Source organism: Panthera tigris, chromosome E2, assembly GCF_018350195.1.
Source record: "Panthera tigris isolate Pti1 chromosome E2, P.tigris_Pti1_mat1.1, whole genome shotgun sequence".
In the NCBI taxonomy this organism is placed as follows: Eukaryota; Metazoa; Chordata; class Mammalia; order Carnivora; family Felidae; genus Panthera; species Panthera tigris.
The window spans coordinates 12,943,636-12,964,489 of NC_056674.1; the positions used below are offsets into that span (position 1 = coordinate 12,943,636).

Here is a 20,854-nt window from a genome sequence, read left to right on the forward strand (position 1 = left end):
CTGTCAGCACAGAGCCCACTTCAGACCACCCCTCCCCCTCTCTCCCTGCCCCTCCCCCCTCCCTCTCAAAAATAAACATTTTATTTTATTTTTTTTAATTTATGTATGTTTACTCTTTACCCTTATTTTTTCATTACATGTAGAATTACATAAACTATTTATACACACACACATATTTTGCTTAAAGTATGGTTGAAAATGCAAAATAGTGACAAAAAGTTTAAAGAGAAAAGTTAGCAAAACAGTAGAATGGTTAACTAAAGGATTTATAGGATTATCAGATTTTCTCTTGGAATTCAGCTTTGTAAGTTGCATTTTTCTAGTGATTTGTCCATTTCAAATTTGGCATATAGTTGTTTATAACATTCTGTAGTTACCTTTAAATGTCTGGTGTTTTCATATTGGCTAGTTGTGACTTCTCTCTCTCTCTCTCTCTTTTTTAAATTTACATCCAAGTTAGTTAGCATATAGGGCAATAATGATTTCAGGAGTAGACTCCAGTGATTCATCCCCTATGTATGACACCCAGTGCTCATCCCAACAAGTGTCCTCCTTAATGCCCCTCACCCATTTTAGCCCACCCCCACCCACAACCCCTCCAGCAACCCTCAGTTTGTTCTCTGTATTTAAGAATATCTTATGTTTTGTCCCCTCCCCCTCCCTGTGTTTATATTATTATTGCTTCCTTCCATTTTGTTCATTGGTTTTGTATTTTAAATTCCACATATGAGTAAAGTCATATGATACTTGTCTTTCTCTGACTGACTAATTTCGCTTAGCATAATACACTCTAGTTCCACCCACGCTGTTGCCAATGGCAAGATTTTATTCTTTTTGATTGCCAAATAATACTCCAATATATATATATATATATATATACACACTATATATATATACACTATACACACACACACACACACACCCCACATCTTCTTTATCCATTCATCTGTCAATGGACATTTGGGCTCTTTCCATACTTTGGCTATTGTTGATAGCGCTGCGATAAACATTGGGGTGCATGTGACCCTTTGAAACAACACACCTGGATCCCTTGGGTATATACCTAGCAGAGCAATTGCTGGCTTGTAGGGTAGTTCTATTTTTAATGTTTTGAGGCACCTCCGCACTGTTTTCCAGAATGGCTGCACCACCATGCAAGAGGGTTCCTGGTTCTCCACATCCTCACCAACATCTGTTGTTGCCTGAGTTGTTAATTTTAGCCATTCTGACTGGTGTGAGGTGGTATCTCATTGTGGTTTTAATTTGTATTTCCCTGACGATGAATGATGTGGAGCATTTTTTCAGGTGTCTGTTTGCCATCTGGATATCTTCTTTGGAGAAGTGTCTATTCACGTCTTTTGCCCATTTCTTCACTGGATTATTCATTTTTTGAGTGTTGAGTTTGATAAGTTCTTTATAGATTTTGGATACTAACCCTTTATCTGATATGTTGTTTGCAAATATCTTCTCCCATTCCATCGGTTGCCTTTTAGTTTTGCTGATTGTTTCCTTCACTGTGCATAAGTCTTTGATGAAGTCCCAATAGTTCATTTTTGCTTTTGTTTCCCTTGCCTCTGGAGACGTGTTGAGTAAGAAGTTGCTGCGGCCAAGGTCAAAGAGGTTTTTGCCTGCTCTCTCCTCAAGGGTTTTGATGGCTTCCTATCTTACGTTTAGGTCTTTCATTCATTTTGAGTTTATTTTTGTGTCTGGTGTAAGAAAGTGGTCCAGGTTCATTCTTCTGCATGTCGCTGTCCGGTTTTCCCAGCGCCATTTGCTGAAGAGACTGTCTTTATTCCACTGGATAGATAAACATTTTGAAAAACTATTTTAAGAAGCCCACGCTGAGTAAAGAAACAAACCCCTGCCCCAAATCATATTGTATGATTCAACTTTTAAAAGTTCTAAAACATGCCAACTAATTTATAACAACAAAAGCCAGCATAAGGTTTCATGGGACATGGGGAAGGAGGGAGAGAGAGGGGCTGAATGAAGAGAATAAAGAGGGCATGAGGAGATTTTTGAGAGTAAGGGACACATTCACTATGTGCATGTAAGAGGGATTTCTCTGGTGCATACGTATGGCAAAGCTTATGAAGTTGCATAATTTAATTTTTTTTTTTTTTAAGACAGAGCGCACAGGGTGGGGGAGGGACGGGGAGACAGGGAAACACAGAATCAGAAGCAGGGTCCAGGCTCTGAGCTGTCAGCACACAGCCCAACCCCGGGGCTCAAACTCAGGGCCAGCCCAAGTCCGACACACAAGGAACTGAGACACAAGGTGCCCCCCCCCTCCCTTTTTCTTATACTTTCAACATGTGGAGTTTCTTATATGTCAACTATAACACAATAAGGTCGCTAAAACTTGTATCTACATACATGAAATATTACTTAAAGTATACTTTAAAAATACAGAACTCAAGCAGGACGTTTTCTTCCACGTTTTCCGCATGGTCCAGCAGAGGGCGGCAGAGAAACTCCGCAGCCTGGAGCTTTGGGTAGGGTGGGGGCGGGGGGGCGGCGCTGCTGATGCCCCTTGGCGCACCCACTCCCCAGCAGGGTCTGATCCTCCCCAGCCTCACTCAGTGACAGTCCTCCTCGCTCTCCAGGCTCCCCACACTGACCTCCATCAGCCCCTGCGGCCAGTCGGGTGTCCGCCCGCTGAGACAGGTCCCTCTGTAGGCAGCTCAGCCCTCCACACCCTCTGTCCTTCCAGGGGCAAAGGCCCACCCACACTTCCGGTCTCAGCCAAAAGATCACTTTGTCAGGCGTGTTGACCTGACCCCCAGGCCAGCTGAGACCCCGTTACTTGCTCCTGTCACACTAGACGCTTTCCCTTCACGGCTCTTTTCTCCATTTTATTGTACTTTATTTTCAATCTTATTTTAAAAAAATGTTTTTTGATGTTCACTTAAGAGAAAGACAGTCGTGAGCAGGGGAGGGGCAGAGAGACAGGGAGACACAGACTCCAAAGCAGGCTCCAGGCTCTGAGCTGTCAGCACAGAACCTGACGCAGGGCTCGAACCCACGAACCATGAGATCAAGACCTGATCAAAGTGGAACACTTTACTCAACTGAGCTAACCAGGCGCCCCTTTTTCCACTTTACAGAGAGAGAGAGAGAGAGAGAGAGAGAGAGAGAGAGAGAAAGCGGTAGAGAGGCAGAGGGAGAGAGAGAGAATCCACGCAGGCTCCACACTCAGCGGGCAGCCGACAGGAGGCTCAATCTCACCACAGAGAGATCATGACCTGAGCCAAAATCAAGAGTCGGACATTAAATCAACTGAGCGACCGAGGCTCCCCACCTTCCCTCCATTTTAAGTGTGTCCTCAAAGCCATGATTTTCTCTGGATGCCTGTGGCCCTGTTTCAGGATCCATGCCTGTCCTGTTCTCTTTGGAGTCCCCAGGACCCAGCCCCGTGCCCCTTGCCTGACCCTGTGCAGGATGGGACAGGAGAACCCAGGATCTACATTTGTTTCCATCTCAGAGGGGCTGAGGGTCTCCTCCCGTGTAACACAGGAAGCCCTGGGAACCCTCAGCTGAGTCTCCAGGTGGGCTCTGTGGGGAGGCCTAGAGCAAAAGCAGGGACACAGACGACACGGACGCAATCCCCCCCCTCCCGCCCCGTGCTGTGATGAGGAAACAGGGCATTGTGGTGTCCAGCCCCCTCCCCACAAGCCAGTGCCTCTTCCAAAGTCTCAAGAGACTCTACTGGGTCATTCCTTGAAACCTCAAGGACAGAGAGTTCCTCCTAAGGGAGCACATCTCTCTGGGTGGACAATTCTCCTGACTCACGATCAGGAATCTTCTGGACGGTGCCTGTCCGCTCCCTGGGCTCACCCTACCCTGGAATGGAGTCAGGCAACCCAGGACCCACAGGGACCAGGACCCAGGCTGCCCAGGGCTCAGGGCCCACGCATCCTTTGGAGCCCCGTCAGGGTCCCTGATGCAGCCCCAGCATCGCCTCCAGGGGGCGACATAGGGACACGCAGGCAACACACAGGGAATTAAAATGTGAAGCTGGCTTTGTTTGCCTAAGGAGGTAGAGGAGCTTGATTTCCGTCTCTTTCTCCAAGAGACCCTTCTGAGTCCCTCCCATGTGGCTGTTCTATCCTGCCCACTAGGACGAGTGGGGCTGAGGAGCACCCTGATCTGTCAGGAGTCCCTGTGCAGCCCTCACTCCTTGCCTGGCACCAGCCACGGGGGAGGCAGGGTGACCACAGGAAAGTCCCCCTGGCAGAGGACACGGGCTGCCCAGGACGCTCAGGAGCACACGGCCAGCCTCTCGGCCACAGTGCAGCCAGCAGACACGGAGAGGAAGTGTCTCCTTACGATCTTCCCTCGAGGATCAGGGAACCTCCCGCCACCGGACCTCCCCCCACCTCTTCTCTTCCCGGGACACACAGGGCACTGCCTGCACACCTGGAACCTGAGCTCCTGAGACACTTGGTCCCAGGTCTCGGTCCCTGGAAGCAGAGGCCGGGCTGGGGACACCCAGGGATGGAGAGTGGGTCCCTCACCAGTCATCACCCTGCTTGCCCTCTTCTCACCCTCAGAACGTTACTGTGACCTTGCTGCCAGGAGTCAATGCAACTTCCCCAGAGCATTTGAGAACACTGGGGGGACCCCGTGCCCCGCTGGGCTTCTCTGATACAGGTGGAAAGAATCCCCTGGGTTTGGGGCCTCTGGGGCTCTGTGTGCGGTGCTGACAGACTCGAGGCCAGGACTCAGCAGAGGCCAACTCGGAGTAGGGAGGAGGCTCGTCCTCTGAGAGAACCAGGTCCCCGTCAGCCTGGCTATTCAACGTGTACCTGGCCCAGGACAACCAACATCACCTGAGAGCTTGTTAGATGCGGACTCTCAGGTCCACACCACACTGCTGAGTCAGAATGCACATTTTACAGGATCTGCAGACCCTCTGTGGGTGCAGGAAAGAAGGAGGTGGCCCCACTCCCACATCCTGGGGTCTCAGTCTGGCTGGCCATCTGCTGAAGCAGCATTTCTAGGAGTCACCAGGGCATTCGCGATCTTTAGAAAGTTCCACAGGTGATTCCGATGCCCGGTGGGGGTAACATCCCTGTGAGGAGAGTTCCTGGGGTAGCCCCTCGGGCTCCTGCTCTGAAGAGAAAAGCCACATGGGGAGGAGGGAGGTGTGCAGGGGGCTGACGGTTCGCCCCGACCCTGAGCTGTGGGGAGCACCCAGGACACCAAGGCCACAGGCTTGTACTTGTCCACACAAGGGCATTGTGTGCGCACTCGCATATGGTGGGAAATCCCAGCTGAAGAGGGAGAGGCCTCAGCAGTTCGCAGGGAACCCAAACGTAGACGAAATGAAAGGGGAAGGAGACCAGGAGGACAGGAGTGAGGGGAGGGGAGGGGGAGGGACCTGGCAGAGACCCCGCCCCTGCCCACGTGACCCGGCCAAGCGCTCCTGCCCCCAGAGGCGGCTCAGCACAGAGGGAGGAAGGACCACACAGCCAACTTGTCGTGACAGCGGTGCTCCTGAGCATTTCTGGAGCCGAAGCTCTCCTCACAGAGGGAAGGACAGAGCAGGCAGCAGGCGGCATGGAGCCCCCCTCGGCCCTTCCCCGAGGAGGGCGTGTTCCCTGGCAGGAGCTCCTGCTGGCAGGTGAGAGGGACAATCCCCTGGGTTAAGGGTGAAAGGAAGAGAGAGACTGGCTGCGGTCTCCCAGGGGAGGATGGGGCGCTGAGAGGGGACATGGGAACAGGGCAGGGCAGGACAGGGGGTTCCCGGCTCAGCAACAGGAAAATCTCATGATCTGGAAGAGGCGAGCGAGCGACGTGCTGTGTCCCAAGTTACTCATCACTGAGGATTGAATTTTGGAAACGATGTGAGCAACCAGGGACCCTAAACGCTGCCCCTCCCACCAACCTGAGATATTGACAGATCAATGCTGGGCCCTGGGAACACTCATTCACTCATCCACAGGTATTTGCAGCCGGCCCCACCACTGGGGCACAACACAGATCAGAGTCCCTGCCCTCCCTGAGCACACTTCTCTGGGAAGGAAGACAGACCAGCAAAGACACAGAATGGGAGGTCGGGCATTGACAGGCCATGAAGGGAACAGAGCGGGAAAGGTCAGAATGTGAAGACAGAGGGTCTTTAGAGGAGGCGGTGTGGGCAGGCCTCTCCCAAGGACCCCCTGAGTGTGAGCAGGTACCTGAGGGCAGTGAGGGAGTGAGCCCACAGACATCTGAGGGAGAGTACTGGAAACAGAGGAAATCACAAGTTCAGAAGCACTGAAGTCATGGCGGTCGTGCCGCTGACCTTGACCAGTAGGACACACACACACACACACACACACACACACACTCACCCCTGGGCCCAAGGCTGAGCGATTAGGACCTGCTCAGTCTCTAGGGCCACATCTTTCCGTCCCAATACATAGGCCAAATATTGACCCAGGTCTTCTCTCTTCCCTCCTAGTCTCACTCCTAACCTTCTGGAACCCTCCCACCACTGCCCAAGTCACTGTTGAATTGGTGCCGCCCAATGCTGCCGAAGGGAAGGACGTTCTTCTGCGTGTCCACAATCTGCCTGTGAATCTTCTAGGCTTTGGCTGGTTCAAAGGGGAAACTGTTGAGCCCCGTAGTGAAATTGTATCATATGCAGCAGACTCACAAGAAATTACCCCAGGACTTGCACACAGCGGCAGAGAGACGTTATATCACAACGGATCCCTGCTGTTCCAGAACATCAACCTGGAGGACACGGGATACTACACTGTACGAATCTTAAAGAGAAATTTTCAAATTGAAATAGTAACTAGACGGCTCCGTGTATATCGTGAGTAATTCCTCTCTCACCTCTGGTGTCGGGTGGAGTGAATTCTACTTCGTACACACAGGATTGACAGGCCTGGACTGTGCCTCCCTTCCCTTCTGCATTTTGTCCCAAATGGTGTTTGAGCATTTAGTGCAGGACACACACAGTAGAGATGAATTTCCTAAGATTTCAACTCCTTTCCTGGCATCCAGACTCTATGACCATCTGAGAAAGACCATGCAGGTCACGGTCAAGGCCAGGCCCGAAGGGGCCCTGGGATCCTCAGTAGAGCTCAGCCCAGAAGGCCCTTGCCCAGAACAGTGCCTTGGGGCTCCTGAGTCTCATGACCCCGGGGACTCTGTGCCAGGGTGGGGTAGGGCTCCTGGGCAGGGCTGACTGGGAGCAATGATTTCCGAGCTGCCCGAGTCCTGAGCCTCTGAGCTGGTCACCAGCCAGCGCTCGGTCTCCAGATCTACATCTGGAGAGAGGCATGGGCAGCACAGACATAAAAAGGCCCCAGTCCATTAGCCAACTGCTGTGGGGGACTTAGGAGACTCCAGCGGAGGGTCAGCACCCCCAGGGAGGAACAGAGCAGAGAGATGCTCTTGACGGCTCTTCCTCTCCCAAGAAGGAGGCCCAGGGAGGGAGCCTTGTCTTGTGGAGGCAAGAGTAAGAGAGGCCATTTGATTGGCCGGCCGCGATATACCATTTTAGGGCCAGGTATTTAAGGATGGTTAAAGGTTACTTCACAGGCATGGCAGGTGGAGATCATTTACCATTATTCCTGTTGTATTAGGGGGAAACTGAGGCCCAGGGAGGTATAGTCACTGAATCAGGGTCACACAGGCTGATGGGCTGCTGGGCAGCACAGCCCCGTCCTCTCCTCCGTCAGAGGGAAGGGTGCTGGTGTGGGCAGTGAGAGCAAATAGAGAGGCTCATTCTGTGTTTACTCTACAACTAATGACCCCCAGCAGCAACCTGAGTCAGCATGCCCCGGCCGCCCCTCAGGTGGCCCATCCTCACCTCCTTGTGCTGGACTTGAAATCACAGAGTGTTTCCTGGTGTGTTGGTGTCGCTCCCACTGGGGTAGACTTGCCTTCTCCTTCTGACTCTGCACCTGAAACCAGCACAGGGCCTTGCCTCGTCTATAACTCTGGCACTCGCCTCAATAAGTGCACAGTCAAGACTATCACAGTCTCTGGTAGGTGGATCCCTGGAGCATCTACATCAGGCACTATGGTGAAGGTCTGCCTGGTTTTCAGAAAAGAGCCGAGGTGAGGTTATTTTCACTTGCTTGTGACGCAGATCTGTCCCTGAACTCTCCCATCACACGTCTGCAGATGCTTCCTCCTCTTCCTCTCTGAATTCTCATCGCAGATCTTGAGATCTGAGATCTGAGATCTCCCAGTCCAGTCTGCAATGTGGGGAGGGGATTCTGTCAGTTCCCAAAACCCCCACACATATAAGGGGCCTTTGCAGATGGGGAAGAAAGAAGGGTCCTCAGGGTCAAGTTGCTTTTTGTTGTTGTTGAATTGCAGAAGTGCTTTATATATTCTGGATATTAATCTCTTACCAGCTATGATTTGCAAATGTTTTCTTCCAATCTGTGCATTGCCATCACTGTTCGTTTTTTGTTTCTGTTTTTGTTTTTGTTTTTTGGTTTTGGTCTTGGTTTTGGTCAGGGAAATTTAGCTGACACACAATGTAACATTAGTTTCAGGTTCAGAACATAGGGATTGGACAACTCTATATGTTATGTTATGCCCACCACAATGTAGCTACCATCTGTCGCCATGCAATGCTATTAAAATACCATTGACTAAGGGCACCTTGCTGACTCAGTAAGTAGAGCATGAGACTCTTGATCTTGGGGTTGTAAGTTCGAGCCCCACATTGGGTGTAGAGCTTACTTAAAAATAAAATCTTTAAAAAAATTAAAAAAAATCATTGACTGTGTTTCTATCAGTGCATTTCCTGCCTGAGTCCTGTTCATTCCATAACTGCTACCATCACTCTCTTGATTGTGCTTTTGGTGCACAGAAGTTTTCTAACTCAATACAATCCAATTCATCTATTTTTTCTTTTGTTGTCTTTGCTTTGGGCATCATATCTAACAAATCTTTGGGAAATACGGGTTCAGAAAGTTTTTGCTTTATGTTTTGTTCTAAGACTTTTACAGTTTTGACTCTTATGTTTAGATGTTTGATCTATTTTAAGTTAATTTTGGAGGGCAGTTATGCTCACCACTATACCACCAAAACATACTATTTTAAGGTATTTCTGTACATGATGTAAGGTCAAGGTCCAATATTATTCATTTGCTAGGATGCCCAGTGTTCCCAATACCATTTGTTTAAAAAAATTTTTAACACTTATTTGTTTTTGAGAGGCAGAGACAGAGCATGAGCAGGGGAGGGGCAGAGAGAGAGGGAGACACAGAATCCAAAGCAGGCTCCAGGCTCTGAGCTGTCAGCACAGAGCCTGATGCAGGGCTCAAACTCACAAACCGCGAGATCATGACCTGAGCCGAAGTCGAATGCTTAACCGACTGAGCCACCCAGGCAGCCCCCAATACCATTTGTTGAACAGATTTTTTTATGCATTGAATGGTCATGACAACCTTATTGAAAATCATTGAACCACATATATTCAGTTTGTTTCTGGGGTACCTACTGCATCCCATTGGCATTTCGGTGCCTATCTTTATACCAAGCCCATGTTATTTTGGTTGCTGTAGCTTTGTAGTCAGGAAGTAGGAGTCCTCCAAATTTGTTCTTTTTTCAAAATAATTTTGGCTATTTGAGGCCCCTGAGATTTCATGTGAATATTTGGAAATTTCTATTTCTGCAAAATCTTTCCTTAAGAATTTGATAGGGGGGGCACCTGACTGGCTCAGTCGGTAAAGTATGCGACTCTTGATCTCTAGGTTATATGTTCAAGCCCCACGTTGGGTATAGAGATTACTTAAAAATAAAATCTTTAAAAAAATGATTTTGATAGGGATTACATTGAATCTGTGGATCTCTTTGGGTAGTATTGTCATCTTAACAATATTAAGTCTTACTATCCATGAACATGGGATGTCTTTCCATTCATTTGTGTCTTCTGTAGTTTCCTTTAGTGATGTTTTATAGATTTCCATGTACAGTCTATTGCCTCATTAGTTCATTCCTAAGTATTTTATTCTTTTTAATGTTATTGTAAATTAAATTGTTTCCTTAACTTGGGAAGGGGTTATTTCATTATTAGTGTATAGCGACACAAGTGATTTTTGCATGTTGACTTTGTATCCTGCAAGTTTGTTGAAATTGTTGATTAGTTCAACAGTTTTTGTGGAATCATTAGAGTTTTATACATATCATTTAATGTCATCTACAAACAGACCTAATTGTACTTAATCCTTTCCAATTTGATTGCGTTCTACTCTTTTTCTTCAAATTATTTCAGCTTGGTCTCCTATACTCTGTTGAATATGGGTGGTGAAAGTGGCATGTTTATGTACTACCTGATCTTAGAGGAAACGCTTTCCGTGTTTCACCATTGAGTATAATGCTAGCTGTAAGGGTTTCATATAAGGCCTTTATTATGTTGCAGTAGTTTTCTTCTATTTATAAGGGTGCCAGTATTCTGTATACCATACCCGATTCTCTACAGAAGTTTTTCACCCTGAGATTCAATCCACAGATGTAGAAGTAAAAGGCTCCAGAGGGAGAAATCCTATGGATTGAAAACTGTTTGGTCCCTAAGGTGATGAAGACTGGGTGGGCTGCTCTCATTTCCTAATAAATTATAACCGTGCAAATACCTTCCCTATTTTATGTAAAGGTGCCTCAGACTCAGAGATAGAAGGCCTTCAAGCCTTCCTCCCCACCATACACGAAAAGGTATATAAGGAGTGAGGCTTGATCTATTAAAGTCATAGAAGTTCAAGAAAGGAACCACACAGGAGCCCATGGGAAAAATTCCACCTGCTGATGAGGATGCTGGACATGGGCTAAGAGGTGTGTGGTGCTGATACTACAGAGATGTTCAGGCAGACCAGGCAGATGACTGAGGGCCAGAGGGGGACCTGAGGGTCAGAGGGAGAGGTACAGCCCCCTCCTTACAGATCGCCACCTGAACAAAGACACTCATCCTTCTGCAGACATCAGGGCGATCCTCTGGGGCACCTTTACAGAGCTCAGTGGGGCCCTCAGAGTGGCTGATATCTTGGAAGACAGAGCATGGCCCCAGGCCCCCTCTCATTCTGTCACCTCCTCTGTTTCTCCACAGAGGCAGTGTCCCAGCCCTCCATCAACATCAGCAACACCACAGCCACAGAACATAAGGACTCTGTGGTCCTGACCTGCTCCACAAATAACAAAAAGGTCTCCATCCGGTGGTTCTTCAATGGCCGGAATGTAAACCTCACAAAGAGGATGAAGCTGTCCCGGGACAACAGGGCCCTCACCATAAGCCTCGTCAGGGTGGAGGATGCCGGGAATTATCAGTGTGAGGTCTCCAACCGGGCCAGTTCCAACAGAAGTGACCCCATCAGGCTGGCTGTGAGCTGTGAGTGACCCTCGACCTCTCCCCCTTCCTCCCTGTATATTTCATGGGCAGGGTGTGTGTGTGAAATAGAATACAGGTCTGGGGGAGGTGGGAGCCTCCTTCACAGCCTCTACAGCAATGTGGATGAGATCCCCGGAATTAGACTAATCTTGTTAACATCTTGGTTCTGCTTTATACCAGCTGTGGGACCTCAGACAAGACACTCAACCTCCAGAACCTAAGTTTCCTCATCTGTAAAACTGGAAAGAAAGGCTGGGTCTTAGGGCTGTTCTGAGGGTTGTCACTATGAGGTTAATGAGATCTTAAATCCTGAGACAGCATCCTACACAGGTTCAAGGCTCAATCAAATTTAGCAGTTCTTGTTCTTTTGTCATTGACGTTGTTGTTATTAGCCGTAATGTCCCGTGGAGCTGGGCTTAAGTGTTGTCTCAACTCGGTCCAGTTCTGTGACCTTCACTACTTTACTGAAGCCCTTGACACTCTCAGACCGTAATTTGCAGAGTGGGGTTGACACATGGCCGCCTCATGGAAGCAGCAGATGAGATAAACACAAAGTATTTTCCATGTGCCTGGCCCAGCGCTGACCTCGAAAGCAGTCAGCTAGTGTTATTTTCACTAATCCGTGTTGAGTGGACAAGTAGGGGCCTCCCTCTAAGACCATCAATGGTAATAGAAAGGAAGAAATGTGGAAAGAGGCATAATGTGAGAATAAGAAAGAGAGGCATTAGGAGGAAAATGAACAGGATGTGGGCACTGGCCACAGTTTTGGGCAGAGGAGGGCAACATGAAGACTCAAGTCCAAGGTTTCACTATAAGGATAGAAAGGACACAGCAGGGGGAACCTGGGCAGCTCACTCCATTAAGCATTCAACTCTTCTTTTTTTTTCTTAAGTTTTTAAAAAAGTATATTTATTTTCAGAGACAGAGAAAGAGAGTTGGGGAAGGGCAGAGAGAGAGGGAAAGAATCTCAAGCAAGCTCTGCACTGTAGGCACAGAACCTGATGTGGGTTTGAATCCACAAACCATGAGATCGTGGCCTGAGCCAAAGACACATGTTTAACCAACTGAGCCACCCAGGTGCCCCAAGCGTTCAACTCTTGATCTCAGATCAGGCCATGATCTCATAGTTCATGGGTTCAAGCCCCTTGTTGGGATGTGCACTGATAGTGGGGACCCTGCTTGGGAGTCTGTCTTCCCTCTTTCTCTGCCCCTTCCCTGCTCCCACTCTCTTTCTCTCTCTCTCAAAAAAAATACACTTAAAAAAATAAAAAAGAAATGACACAGCAGCCGAGGGGGTGGGGATGCTGTGGAGATAACACACATCATCCAGACCTCGATGGCCATTCCTTCCTCCCTAACCAGGCCCTTCCCCCCAGCCCTCATGGCTTCAGCAGATATGACTTGGGACTCATTCCTCCTCACTTTTGCTTCTTATTTCAGATGGAAGAAGCCCCACGGGCCTCCCTGTGGGGACCAGTGTTGGCATTGCAATTGGGGTCTTGGTCGGGGGGGCACTCGTGGCCGCCCTGGGGTATCTCCTGGTCCGGGTGAAGACGGGAAGGTACGATGGCATTTCCCACACATGATCCTGTCCACCACCCCTCCCCCGCCCCAGCAGACTCACCAGTAGGCAGACGCCGTCCTGACCCGGGATTCTGGGCTAGGTGTCCCAGACCTCCCAACTGCCCCCTGGATTTCTCCTCTGATCACACCTGGCTCCTTCCTCACCAGCTGCTGCCCGGGGCCCTTCCTCCACAGCTGCCTCTGTTCAAAATTAGGGACAATCACAGAACAGCCCCTCAGGGTTGTCCTGGTTCGCTCGGCAACCCTACAGCAGTGCTCGGTACTAAGTGCACAGTGACCGGTACCTCCCGTGGTTTGTCAGTCCACATGCCCTGGGACGGGGATTTGCAGCCTCAGGACCGAGGGTGGTCCTGGCCAAGGTCACGCAAGGGAGAGTGGAAGACCCTGACAGGCCGGGTGGGGTCGACCCCCAAAGTGGCACATGCGGGAACCACGGCGCCTGATGTGTGACACCGCAGACCCTGGGCCCCGTCCGGTAGAGGTCCTGGGACGAAGCCCCTCGTCCAGGCAGATGGAGATAGAGCACGAGCCAATGTCAGTTTTCAACAAATTCTGGCCTGAGGACTCGAGGGTCTGGCCACAGCAGGGGCACCGCATTCAGGGATCTGACATACCTGGAGCTCCCCAAGCGTCCTGCACACGCAGCTGGCCGCCTTGACCCTTCCACTCACTCAGACCCTCATGTGTGATTCCTTTCCTGGGCCCTTGATCCCTTTTCAGGACACCTTCTCCTAGGTGTCCGTCCGCTGCCCAGCTTCCTCTCTGGTCCGAGGATACATGTGCTCCGAAGGCCTTTTTTTATCCCTCTCCTGGGCCCTTCCCCTCCTAGACTGGTGGAGAGATGGGGTCTCTAAGGGCTGCTTGGAATGAGGACCCTCCCTGTCCCCTGTTCTGACACCAGAGCTGTGACCTCTCCCTGCCTACCTCACAAATAAGCCTGATCTTTCCTAGGGCCAGTGGCCAACGTAATCACAGAGAGATGGGGCACCCAGCCTGCACCCCTGGTGAGTATCCCTTCAGCCCAGGCAGCACAGGGAGCCCCTCGACCTTCCCCCAATGTCCACTCCTGCCAGTCACACCCTGGGGCCTCTGACCACGTCCCTGGGGCTTCAGTACAGGGGACCCCAACTGGCCATACTCCCTGACCTATGGAATCTAGGTCACGGGTCAGCACCTCACAGACCAGCACCAGTGGGTCTCCCTGTGGGAGGTGCTCCTTCCCTGGTTCTCCGAGAGCCGATGACCCGGTACCTCCTGGGAGGGTGGACCCTGGGTGCTAATTCCTGTTTCTGTGCCCAGGTCATGGTCCAGTCAGCAGCTCCACATCCCCGGTAAGCCCGCCCCCTCCCCACTGGGGTCTAGATTGTGCGGGCGCAAGGCAGAGAACCAACGAATTCAGCAGCACCGCACACACCCTGCTTCCCCCAGAGAGCCAGGACAAGGCAGGGCCCGTTCTGCCCAGGATTTGGACCGTCTTCAGGGACAGGACCACTCCCCACCCCGTCCTGAGTCTCTCCTGCCACTCTGAGCTGCCCAAGGGGAACCCTGGAGTCTGGCCAAGGACAGAGCACTGGGAACATCAGCCAGGGGTCCTGGGCTAATAGGAGTGGGGCAGGGAGTTAAGGAGAGACCGGTCTGGATCTGGGGTGTGGGTCAACAGGCTTGGCGAACGCTGCTCAAGAGGCAGAACGGGTCACCCCTGCAGAGAAATGACTCTCCCTCTGTCCACTGACACCCATTCTCTCCCCCTGTTCAGAACGCCCTACCCAGCCCGGGGACAGCCGTTCCCATCTACCAGGTGAGTGTGGGCAATGAATGTTCAGGTCCCCCAAGCCCAAGGGGACTGAGGATCTGTCCCCAGCCTGCCCTGCCTGTGCTTTCAGGTTTAGGACACAGCAGGGCAAAAGGGCACAGGGGCTAGTGGGAGGAAGGAGGGGCCTGGAGCAGAAACCTGCCACCCAGCCAGGTTCCCAGAGAGGTGGACGCAGGACCTGAAAGTCACCCAGACATGTTCTGAGAAGCTTGCGGGGTTCAGAGGCCTCTTTTTCTTTTACAGGAGTTACAACACCCTGACAGGAACATTTACTGCCAGATCAACCACAAAGGACAAGTGTCTTCTTAGTTTCCCCTTCCCTTGGGAGCTACTCCTTCCAGGGGCCTTCCTGAGACCCCAGACCCTGGGTGGGGTCAGGTGCCGCCGCCTGAGCCAGAGAACCAGCTCTGAGCCCAGAGGATATTCAGGGACATGGACCCAGGGTCCGGGCCTTCCTGATTTCTGGAAGCCCTGACAGGCTGCCACAATCCCCGGATGGGCCAGGACAAAGGCCCCCATGTCCCAGGAAGTGGGGTTTCCCAGGGAAAGTGTCCTGGGCCCTGACCCACCAGGGACAACATGAGGGGATCTGATTAAACAGGACTCTTCCCCCTCCTTGGCCCTTTTTTGGTGAATGGTGATTTCTCTGAGCAGACATTCACCTGAACCTCTGGGGCCCTTCTCTCCTGGGTCACACAGGGAAATGTTCCCTCTGAGTTCACCAAGGCCCCACCTTAGTCCCCTGAGATAGAGGAGGGGCGAGGGGTGTTGACATGCTGGGACCACGTTAACTAGAAAAGGAGAGATCACCAGAGCTGTGGCCAAACTATGACAGCACTCAGCGGTCCTCACCCTGCTCAGGGACCAAGGCTGGAGACACCTCCAGTGTTTGCAAATGTGCACGGGGTTCTCAGGAGCACAGAACATGGGGCCTCTGATGACCACAGGAGGATGAGCTTGGAAGGAGCAGCTATAGTCAGGCACACATCCCAGGTGGGACCCCTTCATAGCCTTTTGGTGTCCTGAGCCCTTTGGTCCTCCTCACCCATCCCCAGTGGCCCTGACTGGTGTCCTTCACCAATAAACTTGCCCTGTCCCCAAATCCAGGATCCAGGGCACTGAGACCTGTCTGAAGGTTTCTCCAGCCTTCGGGATGTCCTACCTGCTGGGGTGACATAAATGCAGGTTGTCAGAGGAACCCCAGGGTTTGGGACCCAGAATTCATGCTCTGAACATAGCCTTCCCGGACACTGCCCATGACGTCTAGCCCAGTACCTCCCAGCAGTGTCGACTTTTCTCCCTGAACGGGATCTTATCTTGAAACACACCTCCTCCCCATAAATAAGCATGCAGGTCAGAGGCAGAGGGCTTCCCCCACCTAACTCACCCAGGCTCCCATGGTGATGGGACAAAGTGTCTCTTCCACCTGGTCCACAGGCCTCGTCCTACTGTCCCACCTGCAGCCTCCTCCACACACCTGGGCCAGCGGCTCTCAGTCCTTCCCTGAGGCCCCCGGTTGGCTGCCCATGTGGATTCGCTCGCGTCAAGGTGCCCTGTTCACACAAAAGCGGTCCAAGCACCAAGGCACCGCACCCACGTTTCACAGGTGGGTTTGCCATCACCCACTTGTTTCTTAGTCATGAGATGAGAGGTAAGGAAAACAAGCTGCAAAGTATCACGTCATGTTTAGCTCTGTGATGCTCCTATCGCAATGCACACTATGTTGGATTAGACAGGGTGACGCCTCTTGTTAGTTTCGTCTTGCTGCTCTAGCAAATTATTGTAAGCCTAGTGGTGGATGTCAACACAAATCAAGGTGCCCACCTGGCTGTCTCTTCTGGAGGCTTAGGAGACAGTCTGTTTCCTTGTTTTTCAAGCTGTGCCGTTGGAGGCTTCCCAAGTTCCATGGATGTGGCCCCTTCCTTCACCTTCAAAACCAGCAGTGCAACATCTTGAAGTCTCTCTGTGTCCTGTTTCCACATCACCTCTTCTTCTCTAGTTCTGCCTCTCCTGCCTCCCCCTGTCACTTATGTAAGGACCCTCGTGTGTGCCTGGATGGCTCAGTGGGTTAGACTTCCAACTTTGGCTCACGTCGTGATCTCAGAAGGTCGAGCCCTGTGTTGGGCTCTATGCTGACAGCTCAGAGCCTGGAGCCTGTGATTCTGTGTCTCCCTCTCTCTCTCTACCTCTCTCTGTGTCAAAAATGAATAAACATTTTTTAAAAATTAAAAAAAAAAAAAGAAAGAACTCTTGGATTATATTGGCCTACCTGGGTAAACTACCATAATGTCGCAATCACATGGTCCTTAACTTAATCTGTTAGTCCCTTTATCATTGAAATAATCACAGATTCTTGACACAAGGGATGTGGGAGTGTCTGAGAGGCCTCTGTTCTGTCTACTGCACCCCCAAGGCCATATTCACCACAATCGTTCATGACAAACTGCTGGTGGGCAGCCTGGACTTGGTCATCTGACCATGGAGTCACTGCCTGCAGGGATGTCCACAACACCATGACTGCCCTGAGCCAGTGATGAAGGCCAGTCCACACTCCCTGCAGCCTTCTCCACCTCTTCCTTGTTAGTAATGCTCCTTGTTAAGAATGCAAAGAGAGTGGACACAACTGGAAGATCACAGCTCCCAAGCCTTGGGAACAGTTCGGTGAGCATCAGCACCATGGACAGGTGCCCCAGCCAGCCTCCTCCCAGGCGTTGAGCAGGGAGGAGGCAAGAAAAAGAGACTCTGGAGAAGCTGCCTATTGCTTTTCTACATAAGAAAGATGTAATGAGGCAGAATGCTATCAGGGGGATGAGCTGCTTCTGCTCTAATTTATCAGTCATAAGCCCTTTGCACATGTCTGGATGTTACTGTTGGCACGTTGATTACAATTCCCTGCGTGGCTGTTAGCTGCATCCAGAGGGTGGCCTTGGGGAGCCTGGGAGGCTGCTCCAGCCTCTTGGGGAACCTCCTGCCCCCCACCCCCCCGAGAGTCAGGCCACTGTCTTGCATACAATAAGGAAGGAATGGGGGCGCCTGGCTGGCTCAGTCAGTACAGAATGAGACCCTTGACCTCAGGGTCGTGAATTGGAGCACTGGGGGTAGAGTTTCCTCAGTAAAAGAAAAAAAATGGAAAATAAAAGGAATGAATGTTTCATGACTAGCTTCTGACCCTTAGTGCCTGACCTTGGAAACACACTCATCACCCGGCCTGGAGCGCCCCCTAAGCACAGCATCCTGTTTCCAAGCCCCAGCTGAACCCCACAGGCAGCAGGGCTGAGCAGAGCCCCTGGGCTCTTCTCCAGCTCCTCCTTGCTGAGCCGTGTGCGTGGTGTCAGAGTCCTATGCCATCTGCCCGCCCTTCCCGGCAGAGCAAACATTTCACCCAGGGGATGAGGGGGGACCTGAAGATCTCCCAGGGGAGAATCCAATATATGAGGGTTCCTGCATCTGCCTATGACCCCTCAGGGGAAGAGATAAGACAAGGGCACTCACAGTCACCCCCATCTTCCTTTTTCCCCATTCACGTCCCACCTGCAGAACCAACTCTGATGCTACAGACCCAGTCTTGCCCTTCCATGGACTCGGGTCCATTGTGTCCACTCATAGTGTCCAATATAATGACAGCTGGGTGCTCTGCCTCTATTATTTCTTTCTTTCTGCTTTTAGTTGGGTTCATTTTGCTCTTATTTTTCTGGTTCTTATAGTAGGAACTTACATTATTGATTTGAGATATTTCCTTTCTTGTAATGTAAGCATTTTGTGCTAGAAATTCCCCTCTCAGTGGGGCATAAGCTGCATCCCATAAGCAGAGGAGGGTGGTTTTTTTTAGTATATTTAATTTAATTCTGTGTGTTTAAATGTTTTTTTTTTTTATTTTGAGAGAGAGAGAGAGAAAGAGAGAGAGCATGGGTAGGGGAGAGAGGCCGAGAGAGAGAGAGAGAGAGAGAGAGAGAGAACCCCAAGCAGGCTCCACTCTCAGCACAGAGCCTGCCTTGGGACTCAGTCCCACGACCCTGGGATCATGACCTGCCTGAGATCAAGAGTCAGATGCTCAACCGACCAAGCCACTCAGGCATCCCAATTCTGTGTGTTTTTAAAGTTTCCTTTGAAACTTGCTTTTTGACCCATAAATTATTTACAAATATGTAGCTTACTTTCCAAATCTTTTAGGGATTTTTTTCAGTTGTCTATTATTAATTTCCAGATTCATTACCATTTTCCGAGAACATACTCTGATTTCAGTATTTTACATTTATTCATTTTTGAGAGACAGAGAAAGAGCATGTGCAAGGGAGTGGCAGAGAGAGAGAGGGAGACACAGAATCCTTAGCAGGCTCCAGGATCTGAACTGTTCGCACAGAGCCCGATGAGGGGTTTGAACCCACGAAGCGTGAGATCGTGGCCTGAGACGAAGTCAGACACCAAACCGACTGAGCCACCCAGGCACCCCAGATTTCAGTATTTTAAATTTGGTGTGGGGCGCCTGGCTGGCTCAGTTGGGAGAACATGTGACTCGATCTCAGGGTCGTGAGTTCAAGCCCCACGTTGGGCTTCCTGCCGTCATGCAGAGCCTGCTTTGGATCCTCTGTCACCCTGTCTCTCTGCCTCTCTCTCTTTCTACCTCTCACTCTCTTCCTCCCTCTCTCAAAAATGAATAAATATTAAAAAAACAAAAACAAAGTAAATTTGGCTAGATTTTAGATATGATACAAAACATGAGCTACAGAGAATGATGAATTATACATCTCCTTTGGCCATTCTTTAATAGTAGGTCAGCTGGCAATAAATTTTGATACTCTCTCTTCATCAGGGAATTTCCTTCTTTCCCCTTCACTCCTGAAGCTAATTTTAGCAGACGCAGAATTTGAAACATGTGCCACTTCCTTCTGGCCTCCATGCTTTCAGATACAAAACCTACTGTCACTTACATTAGTGTTCCTTAATGCACAAGGGTGGTTTCTCTGGGTGTCTTTAGGATTTTGTTCTCTTGTCTTTTATTTTCAGAAGTTTGTTATGTGCCTTAGTGTGACTGCTCACCGTGTTTGGGGTTCTGACTCAGCCTCTTGGGTTGTCATTTCCTCAGATACCTTTTCAGTCCGCACGTTTCCCTTCCACTTCTGGTACCCAGTGGCACCGAGGTTCCATCCTTTTTTTACGGAACAGATATCGGGACTCTGCTCATTTTTCTGTCTCTTTCCTCTCTATTTTTCAGGAGGAATAAATTCTATGGATTTGTCCTCCAGTTCATCGATTCTACCTTGTGCATCGTCATGTTACTATGAAGTTCACCAGTGAGGGTTTGGTTTTGTTTTTTTAAATATTGGTTACTGTAGTTTTCAGTTTCATCATTTCTATGTTTCTTTTCTATTTTTCTTGAAGACAGAGACAGGGAGTGCATGGGTGTGGGAGTGGAGGAGGGACAGAGGGAGAGAGAGGAAGAGAGAGGGAGAGAGAGGGAGAGAGAGGGAGAGAGAGGGAGAATCTCAAGCAGGCTCCATGCCCAGGGTGGAGCTCGACTTGGGGCCTGATCTCACAACCCTGATATCATGACCTGAGCAGAAATCAAGACTTGGACACTTAACCAGTTGAGTCACCCAGGTGCCCCTGTTTGGTTCCTTTTTATAACTTTCATTTTTTGCTGTGGTTTTCAATTTATTTTTTGAGCAACCTTGACACCAGTGTGGCACTTGAACTCGTAACCCCTTGATCAAGAATCATGTGCCCTACCAACTGAGTCAGCTAGGCGTCTCTCAATTTCGTGAAAAAATTTATTATCGGTTATTGAAGTGTTCTTTTAATGATATTTACTTGTTAAATCTTCGTTGGATACTTCCACAGTCATTGGAATTGGAGTCAGTAATGATCTTTTCTCAGTCAAATCGTGGTTCTCCTGGCTCTTGGTATGATGAGTGATTTTTTTTATTGTATCCTGGATATTTTGTTATTGGGTTAGTAGATTCGATAATATTTAAATGTTCATGAAAAAATTTTTTTATGTCTTTATTTTATTTTGAGAGACAGAGTGAGTGTGGGGGGAGGGGCAGAGAGAAGGAGAGACAGAACCAGAAGCAGGGTCCAGGCTCTGAGCTGTCAGCACACAGCCCAACCCCGGGGCTCAA

General features: G+C 50.0%; 1 protein-coding gene across 1 annotated transcript; it reads left to right on the top strand.

The window, feature by feature from the left end:
* The first annotated feature begins 5,445 nt into the window (after nucleotides 1–5,445).
* On the top strand, nucleotides 5,446–15,056 carry LOC122234049 (carcinoembryonic antigen-related cell adhesion molecule 21-like). Its single transcript, XM_042968725.1, has 8 exons — nucleotides 5,446–5,626; nucleotides 6,449–6,808; nucleotides 11,060–11,338; nucleotides 12,779–12,899; nucleotides 13,874–13,926; nucleotides 14,222–14,253; nucleotides 14,679–14,720; nucleotides 14,979–15,056. The coding sequence occupies exons 1-8, from the start codon at nucleotides 5,563–5,565 to the stop codon at nucleotides 15,042–15,044; spliced, it is 1,017 nt and encodes a 338-aa protein (XP_042824659.1). The 5' UTR covers nucleotides 5,446–5,562; the 3' UTR covers nucleotides 15,045–15,056.
* Nucleotides 15,057–20,854: the final 5,798 nt, after the last annotated feature.